Source organism: Lepisosteus platostomus, chromosome 13 (genome assembly GCF_059453375.1).
Source record: "Lepisosteus platostomus isolate fLepPlt1 chromosome 13, fLepPlt1.hap1, whole genome shotgun sequence".
In the NCBI taxonomy this organism is placed as follows: Eukaryota; Metazoa; Chordata; class Actinopteri; order Semionotiformes; family Lepisosteidae; genus Lepisosteus; species Lepisosteus platostomus.
In genome coordinates, this window is record NC_142623.1 from 17,545,750 (window position 1) to 17,572,876 (window position 27,127).

General features: G+C 43.2%; 1 protein-coding gene across 7 annotated transcripts in view; it reads right to left on the reverse strand.

Moving 5' to 3' along the window:
- Nucleotides 1-26,243, reverse strand: part of LOC148650128 (uncharacterized) — a 28,909-nt gene extending 2,666 nt beyond the window's left edge. Inside the window, exons 1-20 of one of the 7 annotated variants that reach the window (XR_015926034.1) lie at nucleotides 21,314-26,242; nucleotides 19,899-20,127; nucleotides 18,366-18,454; nucleotides 17,609-17,748; nucleotides 17,266-17,459; nucleotides 15,607-15,655; nucleotides 14,181-14,362; nucleotides 13,252-13,382; nucleotides 12,595-12,779; nucleotides 11,526-11,633; nucleotides 10,916-11,113; nucleotides 9,994-10,173; nucleotides 9,667-9,801; nucleotides 9,090-9,214; nucleotides 8,074-8,293; nucleotides 7,553-7,700; nucleotides 6,805-6,971; nucleotides 4,746-4,926; nucleotides 1,203-1,311; nucleotides 775-972 (exon numbers count right to left, since the gene is read on the reverse strand). Coding sequence is in view for 6 of the 7 variants with exons in the window: in XM_088603624.1 (XP_088459750.1) it covers nucleotides 852-972; nucleotides 1,203-1,311; nucleotides 4,746-4,926; nucleotides 6,805-6,971; nucleotides 7,553-7,700; nucleotides 8,074-8,293; nucleotides 9,090-9,214; nucleotides 9,667-9,801; nucleotides 9,994-10,173; nucleotides 10,916-11,113; nucleotides 11,526-11,633; nucleotides 12,595-12,779; nucleotides 13,252-13,382; nucleotides 14,181-14,362; nucleotides 15,607-15,655; nucleotides 17,266-17,459; nucleotides 17,609-17,748; nucleotides 18,366-18,454; nucleotides 19,899-20,104 (2,868 nt within the window). In the remaining variant the exon portion in view is untranslated. Of the gene's footprint in view, nucleotides 1-774; nucleotides 973-1,202; nucleotides 1,312-4,745; nucleotides 4,927-6,804; nucleotides 6,972-7,552; nucleotides 7,701-8,073; nucleotides 8,294-9,089; nucleotides 9,215-9,666; nucleotides 9,802-9,993; nucleotides 10,174-10,915; nucleotides 11,114-11,525; nucleotides 11,634-12,594; nucleotides 12,780-13,251; nucleotides 13,383-14,180; nucleotides 14,363-15,606; nucleotides 15,656-17,265; nucleotides 17,460-17,608; nucleotides 17,749-18,365; nucleotides 18,455-19,898; nucleotides 20,128-21,313 lie in introns of all 7 variants that reach the window. The other 6 variants (XM_088603627.1, XM_088603624.1, XM_088603623.1 and 3 more) reach the window with 6 other exon arrangements.
- Nucleotides 26,244-27,127: the final 884 nt, after the last annotated feature.

The window sequence follows — 27,127 nt, forward strand, 5'->3', positions numbered from 1 at the left end:
GGCCCAACCAAAGCATCCATTCAATGGGAAACTATATGAATTCTGTGCCACAGCTGCTCAAAAAAAGGCTGCTCCACTGTTCAGGTCATTGTGTAGCAGGAGGATTTAAAAATGAACTAAATTAAACCAAATTATCAACATAGCTTAACTGAGGCAGGAGTTTGCCGATTGATTTTTGCCCTGTACCTACAGTACTTCTGTCAAGAATTCAGTTTGAATTAAAGAACATCACTGTTAATTTAGGACCAGCAAGTAAAATCTTAAAACATAACTGGTTTAAACAATTCCTCTCCTCTCTTGCTTGCAGACACTTTCTTTGATTGCTTGCCAGAGCTTTGCTCATGTTAATATAATCATATTAATTAATGGCAAAGTTCTGCATCGCTCCTTCAATGTGAGGTGCTAATTACTGCAGTCAGTGTGATTTTAAATTCTCAAGGTAAACACAGCCTGGGTAACTGTATACATGCTAAATGCAGCTTTAGCCAGCAAATTGCAAAAGTTACAAGCTTGATTGTTCTTCATTAGCAACACAGTACTACTTAATTTATTTTCTTTGTGCCTTAACTCATAACAGACACTGATTCAAACTGCTGTGCTCTACATCCTTCAGTACATGCATATTAGAAGAATAGAAATAAGGGGAAAGCTATATGTGTTTTCATGAACAAGAGTGCTGGTACCAGTACTGTTTATCTGGTTGTGCTGGAGTACACCAAAATATTCCCAAATTATACTCCACTCCTGACCCCAATCCTGCCTCCTGAAACTCACCACACCAGACTGGGAGATTAGAGGGATCTTGGAGGTCCACAGGGTGTGACACCACCAGTCTATCCTGTTGCACTGACCTGCAGACTCTGCCCGATGCTACAAAGGTACTCCAGCTGACCGCACATAGAGTGGGCCATTCTCCAGCAGGACGGGAGACAGCCCTCTTCGCTAGTGACCAGGGCACGCAGTGCAATCAGTCTGCAGAGAAGGACGACGCAATTAAGATATGCTGCAGTGAAAGACAGAGGGTGAGTCAGGTTCTGTGCTGGAAGAAAGGTGAGAGTTCATTGAACATACCAGTGCAGCCATGTTTACTACAGCTACAGTGTATATGGTTTAATGCATGGTTCAGATGGGTCAGCAAAAACAGGACTTAATGAGACAGCACTAGGACGTCCATATCCACTGGCAGGCTTCAGATCGCTCACCTGTATCCTAATAGCAGCTTTCCCTTCAGAAAGCTGTCAGCAATCTGGGAGTCTAGCAGCGATTTTACTTCCTGCAGGTTGGCACAGCTAAAAGGGTCTCCAATTGGTCCTGGGCACGATATGCAGAACAGAACTTGTGAGTCCTGAAAAATCCTCAGCACAGTTTCAATTCAAAGTATTAGAATTGTTTGAAATCTTATCACTTGAAATTAAAAAACAAAAAGAACTCAGAAAAGCAGTATTTAGCGGCATCTTGTGGTCATTCTGTATGTCTGCAGATGTATTTCTAGGCTCTGTTCTCTGAAAGTATAAGACATAAGGATATGTGTAAGATATGTCAATTAATTCAGCAATTTAATACAACATAAAGAGATCAGCTTTGCATAAGTCTGATGTATGTGTAATGCTTTTCAGCACAAGTTTCAATAAAGTCTTATAGGCTTGTTGTGATGCATTAAAGCAAATATGACTTTTTAAAAAAACAAAACATAGTTCTATAAAAACATTAATATTACTTGTTGCATTTTACACTAAAATCTTTAGGGCTACAACTGTTGTTACTATATTATTTTTTGTACCAAGCACTTTTTTTACATTAACTATTCATTTTCTAAAAAGGATTCCAGTTAACCCTTCAGTTAACCAAATAAAAGGAAGATACAATCTGGCTCAAGCATGCTGACAAATCTGAGAATATCTTTGGTTAATGAAGGTGTAAACATTTTCAGAATGTTTTAAATTGCTAATAATGAAATGCAGACTTTTGAATTAATCAAGTCAAAACTTTATTTCACGAAGACACTTGTGGTATTAATATGCTGAGGTTTATTCTGCATGTTACGTTTTTGGTCATTTCTCATGCAGGTCCTTGAGAGGCTGTGTTAAGCTACAGTAACTTATGTTGAAGTCACTGTTGCTGCTGAGACTACAGAGAGTGAGACCTCATCCTCCTGATCCTGGCCCTAACCTCCTGGGAGATGAAAAGAATCAACGAAACTACCGTGCTCCTCAAGGCCAACATCACGTGCTCGAGAGCCACCAGGGCCATCAGAAGGTGCGTGGTAGAGTACTCTTTGAAGAACTGGTGAAACTCTGGAGAAACCCAGACCAAGGCGACATTGGTCACCAATGCGATGGCTTCAAAGCGCTCGAACGCCTGATGCCAGATCTTGTTGGTGGTGGCCGGCCCAGGAAAGGGCCGGCGCAAAACACTGCAGAATCTCCAGGAGTCTCGCAGGATTTTGGTCAGGTTGTAGAGCAGGCACAAAATGGTTGCATGGGGGTAGACACTAGAGAAGAATATCATGTAGCAAAATGACAGAAAAAGGTCAAGGTAGTCATCCTGCTCGCTCTCGTAGACTGACTTGCAGCTCTGCAACTGTATCTGGCACAGAACCAAAGGCTGTAGCTGGTCCTGGCCACTTCTGACAAGCTCCCTGCCATGGCGCTTCCTGGTCATCAAAAACGACAGGATGGATTGGCTGACTTCGCAGAGGATCTGGTAGGTCACAAACTGAGCCACCATGTGTTTGCGGAGCTTTTCCAAGTCTTGCAGGTAGAACGCAGTATAGAAATGGACACCAAAGTTGTTAAAGAAGTAAAAGATCACAAGTTTGGCTACTAGAGACTTCTGGTGGAGCACATCAGATTCATGGTTCTCCCATTCAGTGAGTTGCTTGGCCAGCTCATTGTATACCCTGTTCAGCAGCAGCATGGCAACTGTCAGGGACACCTCCGGAAGGCTGTAGAGGGGAACACCACAACAGCTTTTCTCCCTGAAATGATATTTGCCTGCTATTGATTCCAGGTGGATGTAGAATACAATTAGGCCTACAGAGACAAACAAGCTGGTGACCACAAATGGAATGGAGAGGAGAAGAGTCTTGAAGTAAAGTTCCCTGGAGAAGGAAATGATCTTCTGGTGCCCAAAAGTGAGATTTATTCCCATGATTCTGTTATTGCCACCTACAGCTACTTGCCTTTCCTCCCTTCTCTCTGAAGTCCCCCATTCCAAAGTTAACATGTTTCGTTGGTGCTTCCACCCCTCCAGGAAGAGGCTGAACCACAGGATGTTGGAAAAAAGAGAGAAGACAAGTCTAGCATTTGATTGTATGGGAAAAAAATACAGGAATAGAAAAAGGATGGACTTGAGAAGCAAAGCCCGGATGAAATAACCAAAAAAACCAAAATAGAGGCCAACATTTTCCCCAAAGTAGGCCTGGATTTCTCTCAAAGGTTGCCCCAAAGCCAAGAACATGCCATCATGCCACTTTTTCCGCAGTTCTACAAGAAGCAAGTAATCATGCATAGGGTACAGCTTGGCGATTACATTGCAGGCAACCAGCTTGCTGAGAATGGGCTCACCAGTGTCAAGTCTGACAGTGGGTTGACCAGGGACATACCCTTCCTCATCCCTGGCTGTTAAGTTTATCAGGATCTTTGTGATGATACTGATGCTCTCAGCTGAGGTGAGCACACCTCTCTGTCCGTCGTGTAACCAGGACTGCTCCCTGCACGCTAAGCCTCTGGGCAGAGCATAGATGCCTTTTTCCAGTAGGTTAGTCATCTTGATCTCCAAAAGCAGTCTCTCTGGATAAGACCCGACGACAATGACCGGTCCTTGCTTTTCAGTCCCATTGACCACACTAGCATGAAGTTCTGCCCCTCCGTGTTGCCTGTCTCTGCAGATTATTCCTAGAAGCCATTCCAGAGTCTGCACTCTAGTCCCAAGGGGGAACTCCAGGACTACCAGCGGTGCAATCTGACTGAGCAGATTCAGATGAAGTCCTGTCATGTTCTCCAAGAGCTTGTGTTTGGATAGCTTTCTGAGCCACAGGCTACATACTGTACATGACACTGCAGTTTGGAGGGGTTTCCTCAAACCAACCTGGGAACAGGTCCTCATATAATCTCACAAAAGAGACCTCAGGTTTGAAAACAGAAGACTGAGTGTTCCCATCTTCTTCTGTGTACAGTATGTGCAGTGTACGGCTGCAAAATTAAAACTGTCATGCAAGCTGTGCCGATTGTGACATCATCAGCCTATGTTGTTACAATTGTACACACTTCATCACAATAGCTTGATGACAGTTCCTGCTACTGGAATGGACCCACTATATTTTAGGCACTGAGGAAAGGGAAATTAAGAGCCTATAAAATAAAAAGGAACTCACATAAACGAATTGGCATGGACTTTACAGTACCTGCCAGTGGTATATACTTTAACAGGAGAACAGTTACTTCAAAATAGTGTACAGATGCCAAAATAGTATAGGATTTCAATATGCTGCAGTGGAAAACTGTAATCTCATAACATATCACAGTGCCATCATATTTCAAAATTACTAGGTATACTCATCTTAAAACATATTCACCATGCTCTAAATAACCATTAGCAGGAGCATTCATTCATGTTGTGCTCCTGCTAATGAAGTTATTTAGAGTATCTTCAATGTCCAGTGAAAAAGAATCCTGGTGAATGTTAGGCACCGGAACACATTACATGATATCTGAGTGAGCCAATGTTGTTGGCACGGTACAAACCCACAGAGCGGAGATGAAAAGCAGCCTGCTCCTGTGTTCGGAAGACAGCATGGTAGATGGTGAGGGGGTCATGTTTCGGAAAACAGAGCCAGGCAGAGCTCCCCTCCTGGAGGTAATACAGGACAAAGTGCTTCACCAAAGGCACAAAATGCCACTCTGACTGCCCTGGCATCCGAAAGGTCTGTGGAGAGAGTGTGCAGTCAAAACAGGCTTTAAATGAAACCATAAAATATGCAGCTTCTCATGCTCTGGCCCCTTGCTCTAATTTGAAAGCTTTCAGTCTTTGAACGTTTCAAGAATCCTAAATCTATGGGGTTAATATTAATTTGATGAATGAGACTTATGAACTTTAGCATAGTTAAAGGTCTGTTTATCTACATGTACTTTGAGAGATGGTTGCATGAGTAAAAATGTGGCAGGATGCAAGTGTTTCTTTAAAATGTATTACCTAAAACACCTCAACAGATATGCATTAATAAAGCATTTATATTTAAAAATCTTGTGTTTTTTTAATAAATAATAGGAACAATAAGAATAATTTAGGGGTTCGAGGTGCACCAGCAGCTGCTTGTGCATGTGAAGAGACAGTGGTGGATGGGCAGGGGTTCGAGGTGCACCAGCAGCTGCTTGTGTGTGTTAAGAGACAGTTGTGGATGGGCAGGGGTTCGAGGTGTGCCAGCAGCTGCTTGTGTGTGTGAAGAGACAGTGGTGGATGGGCAGGGGTTCGAGGTGCACCAGCAGCTGCTTGTGTGTGTGTGTGTGTGTGTGTGTGTGTGTGTGTGTGTGTGTGTGTGTGTGTGTGTGTGAGTGAAGAGACAGTGGTGGATGGGCAGGGGTTCGAGGTGCACCAGCAGCTGCTTGTGCGTGAAGAGACAGTGGTGGATGTGCAGGGGTTCGAGGTGCGCCAGCAGCTGTGAGTACACAACCTGGGGTGTGAGAGTGAGGCACCTGAGAGGTTGTGTGTGTGTTTGATGAGGGACAGTGTGAATCTCAGCATGGAGAGGGGTGCAGAACAGACTCGGAAGGTAGTTCGTGTGTGAGACCCAGTCTGGTGGTGTCAGATGAGGGCGCTAGCGGCTGGAGGCGGACCTGGAAGTCCCAGGGCTGACTGGTGGTGAGTGGAGTGGGAGAAGGAGGCTCTGTGTTGTGGGTGGGTGGGAGCTGGGAGCTTGTCATGAAGATGAAGCTCGTCAAGCCCGGATACTCGCAAGCGAAGGGGTTGGCGACGTGAGGGATTCCAAGCAGTGGCACAGACTCTGGGTCTGGGAATCAGCACCGCTGTTGGAGGACAGGGCGTGTACACAGGGCCGGCGCTAGCTTGATGGAGGCCCTAGGCAAGACCTTGGAAAGGGGCCCCACCAGATCATGATTGGCACATACACTACTCTTATCAGCTCTCAACACAACCTTATTTTACTACTTAGAACAATTACATTAATTATATACAGTAACTAGAAAACTTGTATTAACCAGCTCTGAAAAACACATAAGAAATAAAAGGCACACATTTTACAAAGATGATGTATTTTAACACTGAAAGTAATAAAAAGCATAAATAGCAATAAACAATTCTGTTTTGAGATCTCTTATCCCGCTCTTCTTTTCTGCGCTTCAGAATCATTACATACTCAATTGTGGTTTGTCATTTTATTGCCCCGTCTTCCAATAGGATCATCCACAGCAGCAACAGAAAGAGACGCAGTAGGGAATTTTTCTCTCACATTTGAACGTGTCGATTAACAATAGGTTCTGTTGCCCATTGAGGAGCAGCCGCCCAGTTTGTCTATGCCAGGGGCTGTGTGTACAGGTGCGGAAAAGGTTCCCCAGCTGGCAAAAAGGGACACATCTGGAGAATTGGGCACGCCTGTCTGTGCCCAAGTGGCGACCCCTACCCTCGGGGCATCACGGTCTCTTACTCAAGAGACTGTCTACAGTTCACAGCGGTGACAATATGTTTTTTACTTATGTCAGCAGGAAGAAAAATATCTACAAATAATAAAGTCAGTTTAAATGCTCCCTAACTTTAGCACACTGTGCGATACTGCACTGCGGGAGTCACCTTGAGGCGGACAGCGTGGCCGTCCTGCAGGTCCTCAATGAAGCGCTCACAGAAGGCGGAGGGGAAGCTGGCGACGCTCCGCGGGCTCCACACTTCTCCTCGGCTCAGGTGGACCTCGTACGGACTCAGGGCCTCCCTCTCCCCCAGCTCCATCAGCTGGGAAAGAACTGCAGAGATACACCGGCTGCATCATTCGAGTATTCAAGGGGAAATACTTCTAACACAGGGTGTTTCGCTCCCAGCAAGACCACAGCTTAACTGCCATGTTTAACCTTGTTTTTGGAAAAGAGGAATCATTTGCTTTCATAAAACCCTGAACAGAAATTCTCATAAGACTTAATGATATTTGCATTGCCTTTTACAATTTACATTATTTTATCAGGAAATAATATTACTGCAGTAGTAAATGTTTTTTTTTAATATACTCTCCCACTGTTTTGTCTTCCATAACAGGAGAGATTTAATATTAGTATTTCCCTTACCAGATAACAACTCCCAGCCATAACCAGAACAATAATAGTAAACTTTATTTAATATAGCACCTTTAATGGTGCCTTCTCAAAGCGCTTAATAGAATAAAACATGCTTTTTGTTAACAAAGTCATTGAAGCATGCTAATTGAATTCTGTTTTTTAAATTACCAGGTGCTGTAAAAAAGTACAAGTAAAAATGAGCCTTGACGCAATGAGAATGAGCCTTTTAGGAATTTAGACAGACGTCTGTTGCTCACAGGCTGGCTGCTGCTTACCGAGTCTGGAGTATGCCTGCAGAACCTCAGTGAGGCCACCAGGTGGCGCAGTGATGTAGCAGAACTCAGTCACCTCCAGGCTGCTGAGGAAGGGACAGAGCGTGCCAAGCCAGGTCACAGGGGACAGCACAGCCAGACTTGTCCTCACCTGACCAGACCACAGGGAAGTCAGAAACTGGGGCAGGCAGTGTCTAGGTGCTCTGTCTAAGGGCTATACCAGCCAGCTCAAGAGATCCTGGCTTTCACTTAAACAGTGATCTTAATTATTATCACTTAATTGAGGTTTTATTATCACTTAATTCAGCTGAAAAGGTACCCTTATAAATATGCAGATATCTAAACTTTGAGGAGTGCCAAACTGCAGCAGTAAGATTGAACAAAAGTGTTATGGATAGAGCACATTTTTAACTTTCAACTTACCACAGCATACTTTTTTTATTATTTTGTATTCATTAAAATAATTAGAAACAATAATATTGCTTCTGTCTGCAAAAACAGTGATAACAGTGGGCCTCCTCTACCTCGAAACTCCCAGAAGCTCTTGCTTGGCAGACCAGTGTGAGGGCCTGACCCAGGACAGTTTGCAGCTGGGAGAGGTGGGCGGCTCTCAGGGCACTCTCCAAGCCATGTCCCTCTCCACCGGGGCCGCAGTACAGGTGCTGCCCCCTGTCTGTAAGTCTAGAGGAGCCCGGCTGCACCTGCTTGAGGATCTGGGCATCAGACCTGTCCCACAGCGCCACCCTGTGGGAAACGTGCACATACAAAAAAACTAAAATAAAAATCATAAAGGTGTGATTTGCTAGTTTTTATGCTTGCCAGAAAAAATGAGTCATAATTATGTACTTTAGCTTTGTTCAAATCAATAATTCATGATTAACAAATGCCAGAAGATAATAAGTTTGTGTCCCATGTCCTTTGCTTTAAGTCACTGACTTCTGAAGATGTGAAAAATGTGTAAACAAACTGAATTATTAAGCAAGTAATTGTTCAAGTAAAGGAAATCTGAAGATTTCTGATTCCAGATGTTCTCTAAATTACATACTTTGACAAATCGACTTAACAGCTCACAATCAAATCATTCCAAGTCTTTAGAAATTGGTGGTTACCTATAATACCACACTGGACTAAAAAAATCTCCTAGCACATGGCCAGGAGTGAAGACTCCTGCTCTGAAGTCCAATGTGTATGAAAGGATAGGACTACATTCACTGGAGGAATAAGTACAGGATGAGTTACCAAATATTCTGCAACAAATGGAGAACAGGATCTGTTCTGCTGTCACTTAGCAGTGTCCATGCTACAGAACATGCTTCAGAATCCCTCTAAGGTACTGTAGATGAAACATTCTGGAAAGTATTAATTGCTTCATACAAGTATAACAACCCCATTCCAGATCTGATCATGCAGCATTCTTAGTAGAAGGACTCTGCAAGTATCGAAGCACTGACAAGGACCTGCTTGTACAGAGCAGTGCAGCTTCAGACGAAGACTGTGCAGAATGAAGTTCAGAAGCAGAACGCACTCCGCCATCCCTCACCTCAGAGCCATCCTGCTGAACTCGTCCACTAAAATGGGGTAGGGGTTGGGGTGCAGGGGGGAGGCCGACAGCACCGTCCACAGGCACCTCTGCCAGCACCGATCCACTCCACAGTTGACCAGGTACTGCAGCAAACACAGTTCAGCATGTTGGGCTGGGGCAAAGACCTCCAGCAGCCCTTCACCACAAACACACTTCAGGAGTCCATCAGGACCACGTAAAGCAAAGCAATTAAGCATAAACCATTACATAAAGTATTTTGACCACTAAATCATTTTCCCATTTTTGCATTTGATCATACTGTACTGTCAGTACACTTTCAAGATTTATATCTTGGCCTACTACTGTATGTGCATCATAGCCCAGAAAAGTAAAAACATATGTCAATACACAAATAAAGTAACCTGAATTCAACTATTTGCTATTTGAATACATCCGTAATGGGATCTTAGTTTATATCCTGCTTACTGCCTAAACCTTGACACCTGGTTTAAATAGTGTATTTAGATGGTGCTCACCTGAAAATGTCTATATCAGATGGAAAAGCTTCACCCACCAGCTGCAGTACAGAACCCACCTGTGACAGACTGGCCTGCAGCTCTAAACCTCCGAGAGGTCCTCTTGCACCCTGGGAGAGGTCAACACAGCTTTCCATGTTGTACAGCAGATCCCTCGAGAATGCCAATGACATCTCAAGAGTCTCTTTGGGGTCCTGCCATGGGACAAAGCTGTGATAAGTGTGTGCAATACAGAATACTGTTCTGCACACCTGGTGACTCATCATAATATTACACTGCTCTTGTATGTCTGCACTTGCTACTGTCCCATGTTGCTGGTCCTGTGACCTGTTTATATAAACGTTTATACTTCAGAGATAAAGGAATCAGTCAGGCAAATAACCAACAGGAATCTTAAGAAGTTGCAGTCGCAGGTGGGTGTCCCTCAACGTTACCTCCGGCTCCCTGTCTCCTGGCTGCTTTCCCGCGGCTCGGTCTGCCTTCAGTTTCATGTCAGTGAGGACAGGCAGGCAGGACAGAGAGTCTGATAGCAGCTGGCACTCCAGCACCAAGCTGCACGAGCACCACTGTGGGGAGAAAGAGTCGTGGTATGCATCAGGGATCACCAAGAGCCTTATCCTTCTTTGGCATCTCACATTGCAGAGAACATTGCAGAGACAGCAGAACCTGTCTGTCACAGGATTTTGTTTCATATTATTATTGAGAATAGTGTACAGTACAATATGCTTTATTTACATTTTCAGTGTCATAGTCGGCTGTATCCAGCAGTGAGTGAGTTCATTCACAGCACTCACTAACGTACACTGTAAAATCAGGTGAGTTCGCAATATTTTATTTTATACAGTATACCGGTTATCAAACGAAAATTGCCTTGGATTGTTATGTCAGCCAAATTAACTAAGAATACTTTCTAAAGGTATAACCGACACTATACAGAGCCAAAACCAGCAATTTTTACAAATTTGACTTGAACTTGTACAAATGTTACATAAGGAACAAGTAAAGGTTTACTCCATGCTGAAAAAAGACGAAAAGAAACATGGGTGAGGAAGAAGGCTACACACCCGAAGATGGCTCCACAGCCGAAACGTTGTGTTTCTTTTCTTCTCTTTTCAGCATTAAATAAATCTCCACTTGTTCCTTTGCAGTCTACGCATGCTGACGCAGCTCCCTACTTTAACTACAAATGTTACATAGTCTTTCTGTCTGTGTTTTTGGAAAAAACAATCTCTGAAAAGTTTTGGGACACTCAGTCACATCTTTTGAAATGAAATGTGACGGGAGACAATGAGAGTGACTCATCCTCACCTCTCTCAGTTCATCAAGCCCTGCCTGACTGGGGCCCAGCTCCAGTCGGAGACACACAGATTCCAGCCAGCTGCTCAGGATCCTGGCATGAAGGAGGGAATCGCTGGAGAAACCCTCCTGGACGGCCCGGCTCAGAAATTCCAACATCAGCCCTCTCACCCTCCGCGCAAGAGCACCACACAGCTCTGCATCGGCCGCCTGCCACAAGAGCAGCACATACATTACCACATCCAGTCACGAGGACATCCTGTCCGCAGCCAACCTCATTCACTAGCAAAACAGGAAAGAATGTAGTGCTACAAAGCTTTTCTTGCTACTGGCAGCAAGCCTCTTCTAAGGACTAGTTAAAAGCTTGATCAAGAGTGCAGGTGTTATCTTTGATTCTAGCCACCTGATATTTCTATTTCTCGATGCTGCTCTGCTCTGCTCACTTGAGGGGCACAACACATTTCTTTCTAAATATTACATTAAACCTGTTATATGAACAAGAGCTTGCTAATTACATCCTCAGATAAATCACTAAGAAGAGGATAACTGCTTGAAATGAAAGATTGGACTGTGCTTTATCTTTGGATTCTCAGTGGTCACCTCAGTCGGTGTGCTACCTCACCTCCCAGGGCTGTGACTCCAGGACTCCACAGAGGGTGCGAGCGTGATGCCGTACAGCCCAAAGATGAGCGGCACAGCCATGCAGGAACTGATACATCTGTCCCAAGGTCTGATGGGAATACCATGTTGTGAAATCACACAGTAGTACTGCCACGCACCACAAATCAGCTTCTGCAGATTTCCCATTAACAGCAGTGCACAACAACAGAAAGCACTTTAATGCCTATTTTATATTTAAAACAGTGACTGGTAGCAAAAAAAAAAAACACCTTCGTTATTCAACACAAATATTTACCTCTTAATTTGGCAATGCTCTGTGCAAAACCAGACAACCTGAGGAAAAGAGGGAAGCCTTTCTTTTTTTAATATAAGTTTAGAAATCAGATTTAAAATAGTTCTGTACCCGAATGAAGAAAATGATGGGAGCAGACAGGCTCCTTCAAGATCCAATCAAGCAATTTTTCAGTTGAAAAGCTACAAGCACTGCATTAACATAGAGTGACGTGAAGTTCAGTGCTGACCAGAGGTGATATGGATATGAGGTCACCGTGAGTTGCAGTGGTCTGTGTTCTACAGCCACTAAGCTGAGAGAGCCCTGGCCACCTATTCCTAACCCTACCCCCCCCAGTGATGCTGACCCAGCTGAGCACTGCCAGCAGAGGAATTCCCATGACGGCAAGACCCAGGATTGAACTTGTGACGTCCAGATCACAGAGCCCAACCTCTGCCTGGCAGTAGTGCCTTCATCACCCGAGCCCCTGGGGGAGTAGAGGAGTTAGTGCTTAAGGAGTTTCATGCCACCTATTCACAGCTGATCACAAACAGATGTTAAATCATCTGAAAGCACAGACCCCAATCCATAAAACACAAGACTGAATGCTGAACAGACTTGCCAGCTAAAAAAACACAGCTTCAAGAAGGAGTATTAACAGGCATTAAACAAGATTTTTGAAAGTTTTTTTAAGAGCTAACACTTCAATACAAATAAAAATTAAAAAGAAATCCACATGCTTTTGAAACGGGGAAAAATCATGCATTCTGTAATCGAGAGAGCAGTCTCCCTCTCTCACCTCCAAAGGGGCGTCCTGTGCCTGGCCTCTCGCTGACCCAGGCTCAGCCGTCTCCGGCAGCAGGAGAAGCAGCACGCAGAGGTGGGCCACAGGCAGGGCATCCTGCGGCAGACGCAGGGCAGCAAGCCTCTTGATCAGACAGTCCCGCACTGGAGCGAACACACCCTGGGTACCTGCACTGCCACCTGGAGAAGCAGATCAGACATGATTTAAGAAGAGCTGCTTCCTCTTTTAGAGTCTTTGGCAACAATGCTGCATGAACGGTATCCTAGTTCCAGTTTCACTACACAAGTTCTCCATTTGTCCTTCCTGAGACCCCATCAGCAGCACTGAGTTCCAACACCCCAATGTTAACAGCTGCATGTTTGATGCAGAAGAGCTGCGTTAAATCAAGATGATTTTTTTTTAGTAAGGCTAAAGGCTTTACCATGCTTACAGTGTAATTAAACTCAGATAATACCATGATTGTGCATTACCACATGAATATTTTTTATGGAAGTGGCATATCAGAGTCATAAACCTAATGGTAAATCGTGGTACTATCATAACTCTTGAGGAGGAAAGTAGAATGGAAAAGAAAGCACTGTACAAGGAAGACAGTGGAAAATGTAATGGAGAACTGCAGTTAAATTGTAAAAGGCCCAGCTGGCGTCTCACCTGTGAGTGGGCCTGGGGGGTGTGGTCCTCTGGGCAGGAACACGCAAGTGTAGGCCTCAGCGTGGGCTTGATGTGGAAACAGGCTGGAGGAGAGGTGCACCAGGGGGCAGTCGGAGAAGTCCAGCACCCTGCTCCATGTGGCCAGCAAAAATAAAAACGCGTCACAGCACAGCAAACAAAACTTTGCCTTTGTTTTCTTTCTGAAGGGTCTGCGAGTCCCACAGCTGTAGTTCAAACTGACACAGATGGCTCAGAGAGACAGCTGCTCTGTTATGGATGACCACAGGATTTGTAATAACCAGACATGGCGTGATAAGAAAGGTTGATCATAACCGTGGGCAGGATTTTGCCAAGGTAAGAACACATGAATATTGAATTAACAAGCACTTTTTAAACTAAAATAAGCGTATTTCATGAGTAGGTCCCAACAGAACAAAACTCACAGAGACAGGAGTACCAGTGCCAGAGGAGATAGTTGTCTCACAGTGACATGATCTACAGGGTTGCATCTCAGTTAGAACTAGAAGAAATAGTTAATATTGGGATACTGATGGAATCAAGTGTGTTGCCTTTCACTCATGCACTGCATCTTGTCTGTAAATGACTACGGTCTGGTACTCAATGTGGATAGCCAGACAGCACAGAGATTTAAAACACTGTACTCGTCATTTGCAGAATTAATAAATCTTTGTAAATACCAAGATTCAATGTTTCGGTGTTGGCAGTCAAGGGAGTGGCATAACTGTATCCCTAAAATCGATCAGCTAGCACTCTGATGAGCCCGAGTACTGGGCTCTGTAATCACATACAGAAAATGTGTAAGCATGGTATGAAAATTAATTTGAATGATTGAATAGCACAAGTGAGGCTTAAATTTTCTGTCTCAGTGCCTCTGCACCCTCCTTGGCAATGCGACCTTGCCCTCTCACCTCTCCTCCCCGAAGCTGTCAGCAGTCTGGATGGCAATCAGGGTGTAGGCCTTAGTGCCCCCCTGGCGAGAACTGCCCACCGGGTCCTCTCTCCACACACACTCCACTTTCACTGGGAGGCGGGTGTCCAGTGACCTCTCCACGACAGCCTCAAACTCTGAACCTTGGGAAGCAACCTCCTCCTGAGGAACACAAGGGGGCGCTGTGAGAGAGGAGCGCTTGCTTAATAGCTACAGTATGATAAAATAGGGTGTTGGAGCTTTACTTATTCAAGCAGAGCACAGCCTTCTTCTGCCCATACGAGTGCATAACATACAGCTATAAGAAAAACAGGTGTGTATGGGAATATAAATGACATTTTCACTAAGTGTGCAAAAGCAGCCATATCACCCTGCAACTCACAACTGGCAACCCACTGAAGCTAAGCAGGTGTGAGCCTGGTCAGTACCTGGATGGGAGACCTCCTGGGAAAAACTAAGGTTGCTGCTGGAAGAGGTGTTAGTGGGGCCAGCGGGGGGCGCTCACCCTGCGGTCCATGTGGGTCCTAATGCCCCAGTATAGTGACGGGGACACTATACTGTAAACAGGTGCCATCCTTCGGATGAGACGTAAAACCGAGGTCCTGACTCTCTGTGGTCATAAAAAATCCCAGGGCGCTTCTCGAAAAGAGTAGGGGTGTAACCAATTGGCCCTTACTAATCATGGCCTCCTAATAATCCCCCTCTATGAATTGGCTACATTACTCTGCTCTCCTCCCCACTGAGAGCTGATATGTGGTGAGCGTTCTGGCGCACTATGGCTGCCGTCGCATCATCCAGGTGGATGCTGCACATTGGTGGTGGTGGAGGGGAGTCCCCATTACCTGTAAAGCGCTTTGAGTGGAGTGTCCAGAAAAGCGCTATATAAGTGTAAGCAATTATTATTATTATTATTATTATTAAAAGCCAAAAAACAGGAATGTCAAATTTTCTAGCTTCTCTACCAAATAACCTAATATCTTTTTCTGTAATGCAGACGTCATGGTATTCTAATACACAGTGCAGCTTCACCCTGGTCCTAGAAACTCTCAGTTCAGCAGGTTATAACAGGCCATTCTGATATCAACAGGTTTCTCACACACATGCCAAACCATGCAACTTTACAATGCAACATGATTACTTCACCTACCTAAGCTTTGACTTCATAATTATATTGCCCTGACATTGAAAAGCACTTTGAGATGACCTTTTTCCTGGTGAGGTTCGTGGTAATATGTAATAATGTATCCAGGATCAATGAATTACTAACTTCCAATCAGGCTAGATGAACCAAATGGCCTCCTCTTGTAACTGTTATATTAAGCAAAAACTGATCAATCAGTTGATTTAGATCCAAAGATTCTAATTGTTTCAATGGACGAGAAAGATTTTGTAAATGAGAAAAATACCTTGGAGAACACTTTATATCCTCCTTTGATATCCGTTGGAACAATTATTCTGAAAGGAGAGTAAAAAAAAACTTATCAAAGTGAAATGAGAATGTTAATTTCTGTATAAACAAGGGCTTTCTGTGATCACACTCATTGCTGATTCACAGTGATTATGATACATAAAGTGCTTTAATATGATACCGTAAAGTTCTGAAATAAACTGAAATTTCAAACATTTATTAGACACTGTTGAAAATGTCAGCAAACTAGTTGGTAACATGGGTTCATTCTTTATCTCTTATCAAAGCTTTGCATTTTTCCAGCATTGACTTGATAGTAACTGGTACCAAAACTTGTATGTTAAAGGCTGCAAAGGAATAAGTAATAGGTTTATTCCATGCTGAAAAGAGAAGAAAGAAAACACAACGTTTCAGCCGTGAGCAAGATCTCCCTAAATGCTCACACCTGAAGAAGGCTCCACCGCGGAAACGTTGTGTTTTCTTTCTTCTCTTTTCAGCATGGAATTAACCTATTACTTGTTCCTTTGCAGCCTACGCATGCTGACGCAGCTCCCCACCTGAACTACTACACGTTAAAGGCTGTAAACTCTTCCGCAGGTTGTCACATTCATAAACAGCTTTAGATGCACAAAAAAAGAGCACAATATGGGTTTCAGCACTGTGGTGGACAAAACTGCAGCAGACAAGAAGCAGAAAAAAAGACAGCAAATGCAGAGAAAGCATACAAAATACTTAAGGTATATAATGAAATTGATATATGCATCTCCTCAGCTAAATAATAAATATGCTTAAAGGAAAACCTCGGCCTTAACTACATCCACCACTGAAGTGCACCTGCCCACTTGCCCACTGGTACCTGCCCAGATGATGCGAAGCAGCTGTAATGCACCAGTGGCCCCCCTACACAGCAAATCAGATGGTGAATAAAGTGAGAAAATGCTTCACCAGTTGAATTAAGGGAGATCTTTAAGAATACCAGACTGTACAAGCCAGTGATTAACCAAGACACCAGGGTTTACCTGCCTATTTTACAAACGGTTCCATGGTATTTTTAATGACCGGAAGGAACTCCCTACTGCTGATCCAACAGCATCACTTACAGCAGAAAACTAAATTTCTTTATACTGTAGGCATTCCTTACCGGTACTGACCAGATCCAGCCTTGCTCAGCTTCGGCAAACTGACAAAACCAGAATATACAGTACAGCATGATGTTAATACTGCTGTCAATAAACAAGGCCCCTAATGAACAGGTTAAAGATGAATCTCCTAGGTCTTGGACAAAGTATTGACAAGCACTTCTTTGATTGTGACAAGGAAAAATTAATCTATCCCAGAAAAAAAAACAGAATCATCTCCGGAACTGAAAACAGCACTGAACTAGGGGTCATCTAACAGGACCTATACAATGGGCCAGAGCGAGGCTGGACAAGTCAAGATATAGTACACAAGGGACCTGTTCTTTAGGATCTGAATGATTTTTTTTCTTAGCATCAGTGCCAACAAGGAGAGGACAGAGGTTGCGGATACACCCTTAAAATATTTCCTAGCTGGCCCCTCCCCATCACCTCCTCCTGAAAAGCGAATGGGAAGCAGGCAGAAGTGGAAAAGTGAAAGGGTGATACAGTCACTTTGCCCACCACTTTTCTCAGCTGACCTGAGCAGACGATGGCGGCCATTCTGGCTTGTCCTGATGACATCTCGGCGGACACAGCTCGCGTAGAGGACACGGGCGCGCTGGGCATCTGGGCCGGCAATTACATAAATCTGGAGGATGTCCAATGAGAATGGATGGGGGAAGAGCGTACCAGTAAAGACACAGAGGCCTGTGAGAGCAGCCAGCACCTGGATCTGAAATGGAGAATGCGGCGCTGTTAGACTGAAGGTAATAGCTTGCTTTGTGCCCTCATGGGAAAGTGAACATTAGGCTTGCTCTTGTGAAAAAACAAGATGAATAGCCTTAATCTTAATTAGAAAGAGCAAAACAACAACAAACTCACTGTGTATGGGCTGCTGTGACTCAGGGTTGAAAGCGAAGGGGTCACATCATCAATCAGCCAATTAAAGTGCTTGCTTTTCTCTGGGTCAACACAGCGGAGGATGCTGGGAAGTCCCCAGACATGGGAGCAGCCTTTAGCCCCTGAGGAATGACCATTCAGAGAATAAAAGAGAGATGCAACTACTGTACTGTACTCTTTAGAAGGCATGACAAGTCATGAACTGCTTTTAAAACGTCAGGTTACTTTGTGGTGTTGTGTCCTCCCAGAGCACAGATAAAACCACAGCTAAAGATCTGCACTTCCTGTGTCTGAGTCACCCAAACTATAAGGGCAACCAGAAAGCATCAACAGCCTGCCAGTCTTTCACGTCATGAGATGAGTGTGGCTGAAAAGGATAAAAAGAAAGCAGGAACAGGATTTTGTTGCACAATGGCACATTACGTTTAATGTTAGGATGCTGTTGTGCAACGTTGCATTTTAGCAACAAAACACTGGCTGGGAATTATTATATTTTATCTGTCATCCTAATGCACCCTGGAATACAAATGTTTGACAGAAAAATCTAGTCTAGAGATATACATTAGTGTCAGCAGCAATTTGTGAAGGATGAATATTATGAACAGTGAGCAGAGATTCTGCTGAAAAAAATGCACTGTATCAGCAAAACCCTCTGCTCTCCAAAATGAGTATCTTGTTGAGGTTGCTTTAAAACCTCCATGAGTAAGAAAAGTAAACCAGTGTGGCCCACACAACTGACCTGCAATATATCGAACAGCAGTGAGGGTTGTGGGAAAGGTGACATCTTCCCTGAATTTCTTCTCCGTGTCTGACTGAGACAGCCTGATCCTGGAGTTAATACAAGACACCTGCCACAGTTCCAGAGATAAACTTGTTGTATTTTGCATTTTAAAACCACTTAATTTTGAATATCCAGCTATTAATTTGGAAAGCAAGAGAAAGGAAACATGTACACTTAAAAGCGTTGAGGAGTTGTCCAGTAAAAATCAATAGAAGTAATAGTGAGCTGGACAGACAGGGGATCAGATAGATCTGACAATACTGGGACAGTATGGTGAACCTTTCCAATACTTCATTTTAGACTAATTTAAAATGTGGAATGTGGAATGTGGAATGCAGAGTTTCACTTTCCAAGATGTTAAAAGCTCCAAGCAAGTTGTGTGTTTTAAATCTTGAATTAATCTGAAATGAGTTTAGATAAAGTTTTAAAAACTAAAAAAGTGCAGAATTGTGACCCACACACCTGCTGGCTTTTGTTCCAGGAGAGCCCTCAGTTACCTGATCAAACCCTTCTTCGACTTAACAAGATTAATCTGAACTGTTTGTTCCCAGCTTTTCAACACATTAGAGCTTTAGCTATTGTATTTTACTGTACTGTATATGTGAAATCAAGTTCCAAACTTGTGACAAGAAACAAAGTGGAAATACTCAATTTAAGAAGCAACGTCTTCAATCTAGTGAGGCTTCAGTTATCTAATGAACGTGGGATGGTGTGTGTGTGTGTGGGGGGGCTCACCAGTACCAGGACTGCTCTAGGAGCTACAATGCAGATTGCTTGTAAAGTTTGCTGGCCTATTCAGATATATGTATGGTGAAAACAGGGTACTGCAGAGCTGTGACATCCAGACAGTAAACACCAAATAGCTTCACGTGTCCTTCCTTGGATCTTAATCGCCATACCATCATGAGCGCCGTGCACATGAACATGGTGGTCACACTTAGCCAATGTACCACCGTAAGAATATAAAGCTGACGAGCAAGAGGAGGTCATTTGGCCCGTGTAGCTTGTTACGTTTCAAAATTTTCACCTGAAAAGCATCAACAACAGGACTGGGTAACTTGTTCCTGACTCCCACAGCCCTTTATGTTAAGATGTTCTCAACCTTAAATGTATTTCAAATGTAGTTGCCACTCTAGTTCACTTCTTTGAAAGAAGCTCGCTGGGTTGTTTCAGTCAATAGCTTTGAAGATTTTGAATACTTAAATCAGGTCCCCCTTTCCACACCCATAGTAGTCTCTGCTCAAGACTAAAGAGATTATGTTGCTTCAACCTGTCATGCCAGAAGAGTTCTTTAAAAAGGGTTGGGAATGCCTAGGAATGTACCTGCCAGGTACTCTTGATCTATGGTTTGTTCCCCACTGATTATATTTCTTTTTACTTAATTTCACTGTCCCACTAGTCACGATTTTCACAAAGCTGCCTGCATAACAAAGCTCCTGTCTTAAAAGTAGCCGGCCTACAGACAAGCGGAGACTCCAAGACCTAACTCACCTCTCTGCCTGCCACCGAGCCCACTGCATGAACACAGGGTAGGGGTTGAAGGGAGGCTGGGGCCGGCGCAGCACCTCCGCACACAGGGCCTCCATGCCACTCTGCAGTCCAGTCTCCTGCAGGTACCCCCACAGCCGGTTCACACCCCGAGCCGACTCTACGTCACTTGGCTGGGGGCGCTGGGGTCTGGCCACTGCTTGCTGCATAGCGTCTGCTTCTTAGTGGTTCCCTAATAAAAAAAAAGGTCAAAAGGTGAATTCAAAATACTGTACAGTTAGACCCTGGTGCAACACCACAGCCAAAGTCAAGGATGACTACTGTTTTCATCAGTAGGTCTAAGACTTCTACATTAGCGTGTCCAGAGTATTTAGTCAAATGAACACATTCTTTAGCTGTCAATTCAAATGTAGCATATACAGTGCCTTGCGAAAGTATTCGGCCCCCTTGAACTTTTCAACCTTTTGCCACATTTCAGGCTTCAAACATAAAGATATACATTTTTTATTTTATGTGAAGAATCACCAACAAGTGGGACACAATTGTGAAGTGGAACGAAATCTATTGGATTTTTGAAACTTTTTTAACTAATAAAAAAATGAAAAGTGGGGCGTGCAAAATTATTCGGCCCCTTTACTTTCAGTGCAGCAAACTCACTCCAGAAGTTCAGTGAGGATCTCTGAATGATCCAATGTTGTCCTAAATGACTGATGGTGATAAATAGAATCCACCTGTGTGTAATCAAGTCTCTGTATAAATGCACCTGCTCTGTGATGAGCACCTTTATGGTCTTAGCAGTGACAAACCAAGGTTCAAATGCACCTACTGTACCAACTATAAAATTAAATGCTTTTATCAGAATCCCCATATATTTTAATATGATTTAGCCATTTCTAAAGCATTTGCATCTGGGAAACAGAAGCAGACTCATAGGTCATGGCCTCCCATTAAAATGTCAAATAAATCTTAGAGAAATTTAGCTAAAAAGTCTTTATATATAGCTCATGCAATAGTTATGTGCACAGATCCGTATTCTGCTGTTGTCTTTATTGAGCTTGTATTTTTATAAACGGCTGTGTACAGTGAGATTGTGTCTGTGCTAGAGGTCAAAAGGTCGCATTGTCCGAATTACATTAAATAATTTGTGTACCTTATATTACTTAATGTCAAACTTATATATTTTATAGTTATATGTTGATGTGAACGCATTAATCTTGTAATAATGTTTCACTCGTCACTATCTGTAACCTGACCTTTAAGCTAATGTGATTTACCAAACTAATAATATTCTTATTTCAGATATACAGTAGATATTACTTTTTTTCAGAATCGTATCTCGACACAAAACCATTGCATTTAAAACTAACTCGGCATTCGCAAAACCAAATGTGAAACCGAAGGAAACGCAGTTTATTTACCGGTGCAACCTGTGTCTGTGCAGTTACAGTTTAAGTTTCGAGAAGAATGTGGGCGAAATTAATTCGCCGTTTAAAACTGCCTTCCCCAGGTACTGTAGTTAAATCGCGAACGTTAAGTCCCCGGGTTGAAAACTGGTGAAATCGCGTGTTTTTACCGCTCCGTAGGTCAGTGTGTCCTGCTGGTTAAGGAGAGAAATGCTGTTTCTTAGCAACCAGTCAGGTAACACCGCCGCCGCCGCACCTGTAGATGGTGAAGAACGACGTCAACCAAGCAGTTTTAATGTAATACTTTCAACAAAACAGTTTAATAAAATGAGAGGGATAGAAATGATGGCTACGCAAACGTTAAACTGTGGCTACCGTAAATGTATCTGTAAATTACAGGCTAATGTGCACTTACGAGTAAATAAAAACCTTTGCATCTTCAAGCCGATACTGCCAATAGACTGTATTTTCTTTCCGATCGTATTGTTTTGCAAAAGGATTTCACGATAAGTTAGGAAAAAACAATTAAACAGCACAACAGATCATCCAATGTATGTTCCCCCGCCATGTACTGTATACTGTACTGTGTACAGTACTGTGTACTGTATACGGTGAAATTATATTCACTAGGTTATACAGTATGTTAAAAAAATACTTTCTAAAAACTCTTCAGACTGCTCCACACAACCGCCACATTACTGTTTTATTTCAGTCAAACCTTCAATTTTCGCATTATTCTTTGTGTTACGGGATATCTTGGGGTGTCTTAAAGCAACTAAATGTCTGTAACACAAAATACGGATTATAATATGGAGTTTTCACGTGTATATCATGTTTTATTAGTTATTTTACTTGAAAATAAATGTTACCCCTTACAGGTGTTTCCGAAGTTCAGTTTTCTATTGCACCCTATTTTTCTAATGCTTGAGAGCGGTAACATGAGTAATTCACTTTGCGGTTATCGTGCTGATGTGCGCAGTTTTACATACAGTACAGTACGTCCTGCTCTTGCACTAACTGGACATCTCTGTAAGTCTGGTGTAACTGCGCACAAAATAGCGTTTTAGCATACTAAACATGCTTTATGTTAGATCTCACTATGCAGTGCTCAAAACCTTTCTTAATAGAGACTAGACCTCCTAAAAATAACAGTAGATTTTATTGCATTTCTGTCCGCATTGTATTAAAAGGGGTCAAGGTGATGATATGATACCGAGTGCTGGTTAACTTGCTGCAGTTTTCTCAACCCAGAGCAGGGGCCACAGTGTTTCCTTTGGCTAGCCTGCTGAAGGCTGCATCTGATGGACTGTAGGTTAAAACCGATGGAAAATAACAGATCTCTGACACTCCTCTCAGTCTCACTGTGCTCTGATGGACTGTACAGGCTCTAGTTTTCATTCCTTTCAGTCTCAGAGTACAACCTGAATTATGGTTGTATAACATAAGATGTTTGGTTTCCACTTTATTTTTTTCAACTGCAACGTGAATTAGAACATTTCGCATGCACAGTGTTGAGGTGGGGAATGCTGTCAGCCTCCAGAGCTATGTAATAACTGCACATACAGTTTCCTTATTTTTTCTCTACTTAGTAAGGCATTTAGAAGAATGGTAGCAAGAACCCAATGGAACACAGACCCCCTTGGTTTAGTATGGTATGTTTCTGATGGGGTCCACATTTCTGAAACTCCAGCATGGATTGGAACCGCTGGAGGAATCAGGCGGGTGGCATACCACTATTGCGATTTGGCCAGACCCAGCAAAAAGCTTGGGAAAAAAAAGCTGCAGTAAAATATTCACAGAGATATTGTTGGGTTGAGTAAATGGAGATGTGCCAAGTTAAAGGCCAAAAAAAAAAAACAGAGGAATGTCATCACGACGACGATGATGATGACGGCGATGAATCACTTGGGGTGCACGAGTGTACTACAGGCCAGCATGAATGATGCTGGGGTCACTCAGTCAGAGCATGATTGGTTCATGTCAGGAAGAAGGGTTAAGCCCAAATTATCAGCTCTCCCACCCAGCCCTGCCCTTCCACTTCCTCTTTTGTACAGGAAACACATTGCTGGGCTTGGACACTTTGGACACAGCCGACACTGAGAGGACTTCTTCTACAGGACGGGATCTAGCAATGCCTGAGCTGCACACTCCACTCACTATAGAGAAACAGAGTGGGCAGAGGCACACGCATGCTAGTTTGTGCTGATTTGCCTATTATCTACTTGAGTTTAGGAACAAGTATACAGACCAAGACTACCAGCTTCTTCCCCCAGGCAGTTAGACTGCTAAACAGCCAACCACAGCAGACGCCTGCAATGACCTCCTTGAACTGACAGGTGCAGCGGCTCCCTCCTGTCACATACGAAGAGCAGTAAATACCTCCTATCCTTGTGTTACTTTTGCACAATCTGTAAATTGTATAGTAAATTGCAATTGCATAATTTATTGTATCCTTATTTTTTTGTTTTCATGAATTGAATCCCTATAAATTACTGTCCTTTTACTCTTCTATCCCACGGACAAAGCATGTCATTGGCAACAACACGGCTGTATGCTGTACTGTTCGTGACCGACCAACCGACCAAATTTTCTTAATTATAATTTCTGGGGAAAAACAGAATAATCTCTACATGAGAAAAGAGAATAATCTATTTTTTCAATCACTAACAGATCATACCTCAGTGTCAGCATTTTTTCTTATTGCGTCTCGTACAAGCTTCATAAGTGTTTTGTACTTCCAGTGTAATTTTCCGTTTTGCTGTTTCCACACCAACTACAATCTGCGGATTTGTTCTTCCAGCACAAACATTTCCAGAGCTCAATGAGAAGAGACATGAGGGTACAACAAATCAGCCAGCTGCATGATGCATCACTCATTTGGCTCGTTTGGCTGGTGCATTGTTTTGGGAAATAGTTTCAGAAAGGCTTTATAATAAAGGATAATAATCTTTTTCTCTTGCTATATTCCCCCTCCTCCCTTATTTTGGTATCGCCAACTCAGCTCCACTTCCATCACCTCTACACCAGGACAGAAAAGACGAGCTCAGCGGGGCCTTTCCCCTGAAATGAGCACAGCCTAATATCCCCCATTTCTCACAGTACTCAAAACAGAGCTACAGTACCACACGCTGCAGGAGTCCCACCGTTCTCTCCAGTAACACAAAGGTTTCACAGGTGGCTGGTGAGCCTCAGTGGACACCCTGTCCAAATTGGGCCAACCATTGCTGGCATGCCCCATTAATTGGACACCATCGCACAATGTCGGCTAATGACACTGCACAGACCACCGGGCTCCAGACAGGGGTCTCTACTGGTTAATTCACTCCCAGAAGCCTTTTCAGAAGGTATTGTACTGGTAGAATACCTTCTCAATGTGATATGTCCAATTGAGAAGGTATTCAAATTTCCCATTGGTCTGTGTCTGCATATCTGAGAATACGTCTCGTAAAAAGAGTTCATTATTGTCAATAAATCAATTAATTGAATTATTTCATGGTAAGGTGGCAGGAACAATACAACCATGGGAGCAAGATCTTCTCTGGCCAGTTGATTCAACAGGTGTAGGAAGCCATTTCTTCTTGTCTGAGAGCCCTTCTGTACTGGCAGGGCAGACATTTTGCCCTTCAGGCGCGTGCGGGCATCTGCCGATTCAGGATGGCAGCCAAGACCGATGCCACAGACCACAGCGAGTCGGCAAGCTCGCCGCAGACGGCAGAGGACACAGGGTTGCAGCATTTTCCAACTTTGTGGGTCCAGATGCTTCTCTCACACACCCCACTTCCAAACCCAGCTGCTTGCCATGTGTGGGAAAATAAAAGCGCTAATACTGTATGTAGGTAAGGAATCTACAAAGAACGGCTATACACCTCCCCCCGTATTCTGATCTGCTTATCTAAGCTTAATGTGAAACTAACTGAGGAACTGTACTAGGCTAAACTCAAGAAAGCATGTGAGTAGCCTTACCAATGCTTTAAGTTTTATAGTCTGTGTGTGCACTCTCATTCTGGATGATTTCCAAGGTCAGTCCGTGCATGCTCCTGAGGGATTTCTGCAAAAAGCCCTGTGGCACAAGATAAATACATCTCCCTTTACTGCAGGCAATTGGTGTCAGAAACCAATGGCCTTTCAGATGGGCTAGAGAACAGAGCCGGTGAGGTACTGCCTTTCCTGAGACCGAGCATCAGAATGGGAAAGAGCCTAGAACCAAATCCAGTGAGGTAGCAGACATTTCAGCCATTAAAGTCAAAGCTGCTAGGAACACAAGTCATTCCTTATCAGTGAATAGACCACAACTGCCTTTTGTACTAAAAGAGGTCATCTCATCATGTACCTGCAAAAAACAGTGGGAAACTGTTCACTCTTTGATTTATCTCACACCGAGCAGGAACACTTCAGAACCTCTGAACAAGTGCACTCCATTATTACATTTTGGACAGGAAGTTCTGTATTTATCCCAATACAATAAATTCTATTTTACTAATGTCAGGCTGATTAAAAGCATTTTTAAACGGAGCAAAAACAGCCCGCTTGCCTTTTGGGTGCCAAAACTGTAAAGAAGCATTAAACGACAACAGCAGAAAAGTAACACCCATAACTATTAAACACATCCCTGTGAACACAACGAGGAGGAAATAAAAGAAACAAGGGGAAAGGGAGATATCGAACTCTATTCTGCAGTAACCTTTGTGATGTTAGATCTAAATGGAATTAAGAAAAAAACTCTCTGAGACATTCACAAGCATGACAACATTTTTTCGAGAAGCCTTTAAAGCAGCGGAAAATTGGCGGACTTATCTGTTTTTTTTTAATAAAGTCCCATCTGGAGATGCCAATAGCGAAGCCCCTGTTATCACCTCCAGGACAGTCAGCGGCTGATCGCTCCCGAATGGCAGATAAACAGCCCCGGTTTTAATCTCCCTTGACAGCACAGGTCTTCCAGGAAACCGCTCTTCCAACAAAACGAAAGAAAAAAAGGCAGAAAGGTTTGTTGTTTTTTTTAGTGGAGTGAGTAAAAGAGTGAACAGAATTTTTTTCCCTATTCAAGAAAAAAAAGGTCTAGCTGTCAACGAGAACACCACATGAAATGGGGTTTAACTTACTACTCCTAAATGATCTGCAGGCCACAGTTCTCCAGCTTTTAACCAGGATGGTACTGGAGTTTAAGTCTTACACAAACCCTGCAGTTTAGTTTGCAGTGTGTGTCACAACCACATCAATTGCATCTACTATAAAAGTTACATTTTATGGTAAAAACATAATGAAAATGTATGTGGATCCAGGTGAACACAGAAATTCAACCAGAGAAGATGCATTTCCTATAGCTTTTCACAGCAACCGGCCTCATCGTAGAAGATGTTTGATCAATTTATAATGTAGACTTAGCATGTTCAAAATAAGTATTCAGAGAAACTGCATATGGATATACAGTATGCATCTTTTGCGCGTTGACTGGATGTACTTTTTTATCGTAACTCCATTTGGATAAAAGCATCTACCAAATGAATAAATGTAAATGTAAAACTGGCAGGTTCAAAAGCAGCCCTCTGATTTTCTACTGATTGCCTTGCACAGCACTCAGAGAAAACATTGTCCTGGGGAAGAAGTCGTGGTGGTGTTACAGCACTACCTTGGGTTTTACAGTGCGTATCCAATGCATATACAGTACACGTGCTTCACTGTGCCTCCATGATGATGACCACATCTCACTGTGCTTTTACCTTATTTACAACACAAGAAATCTGAGGAGCATTACTGATCTGACTGAGCTACAGTAGCATGTCATTCTATGGCCATTTATTGTAAATGCACTTTTTAAAGTTTCATTTGTGT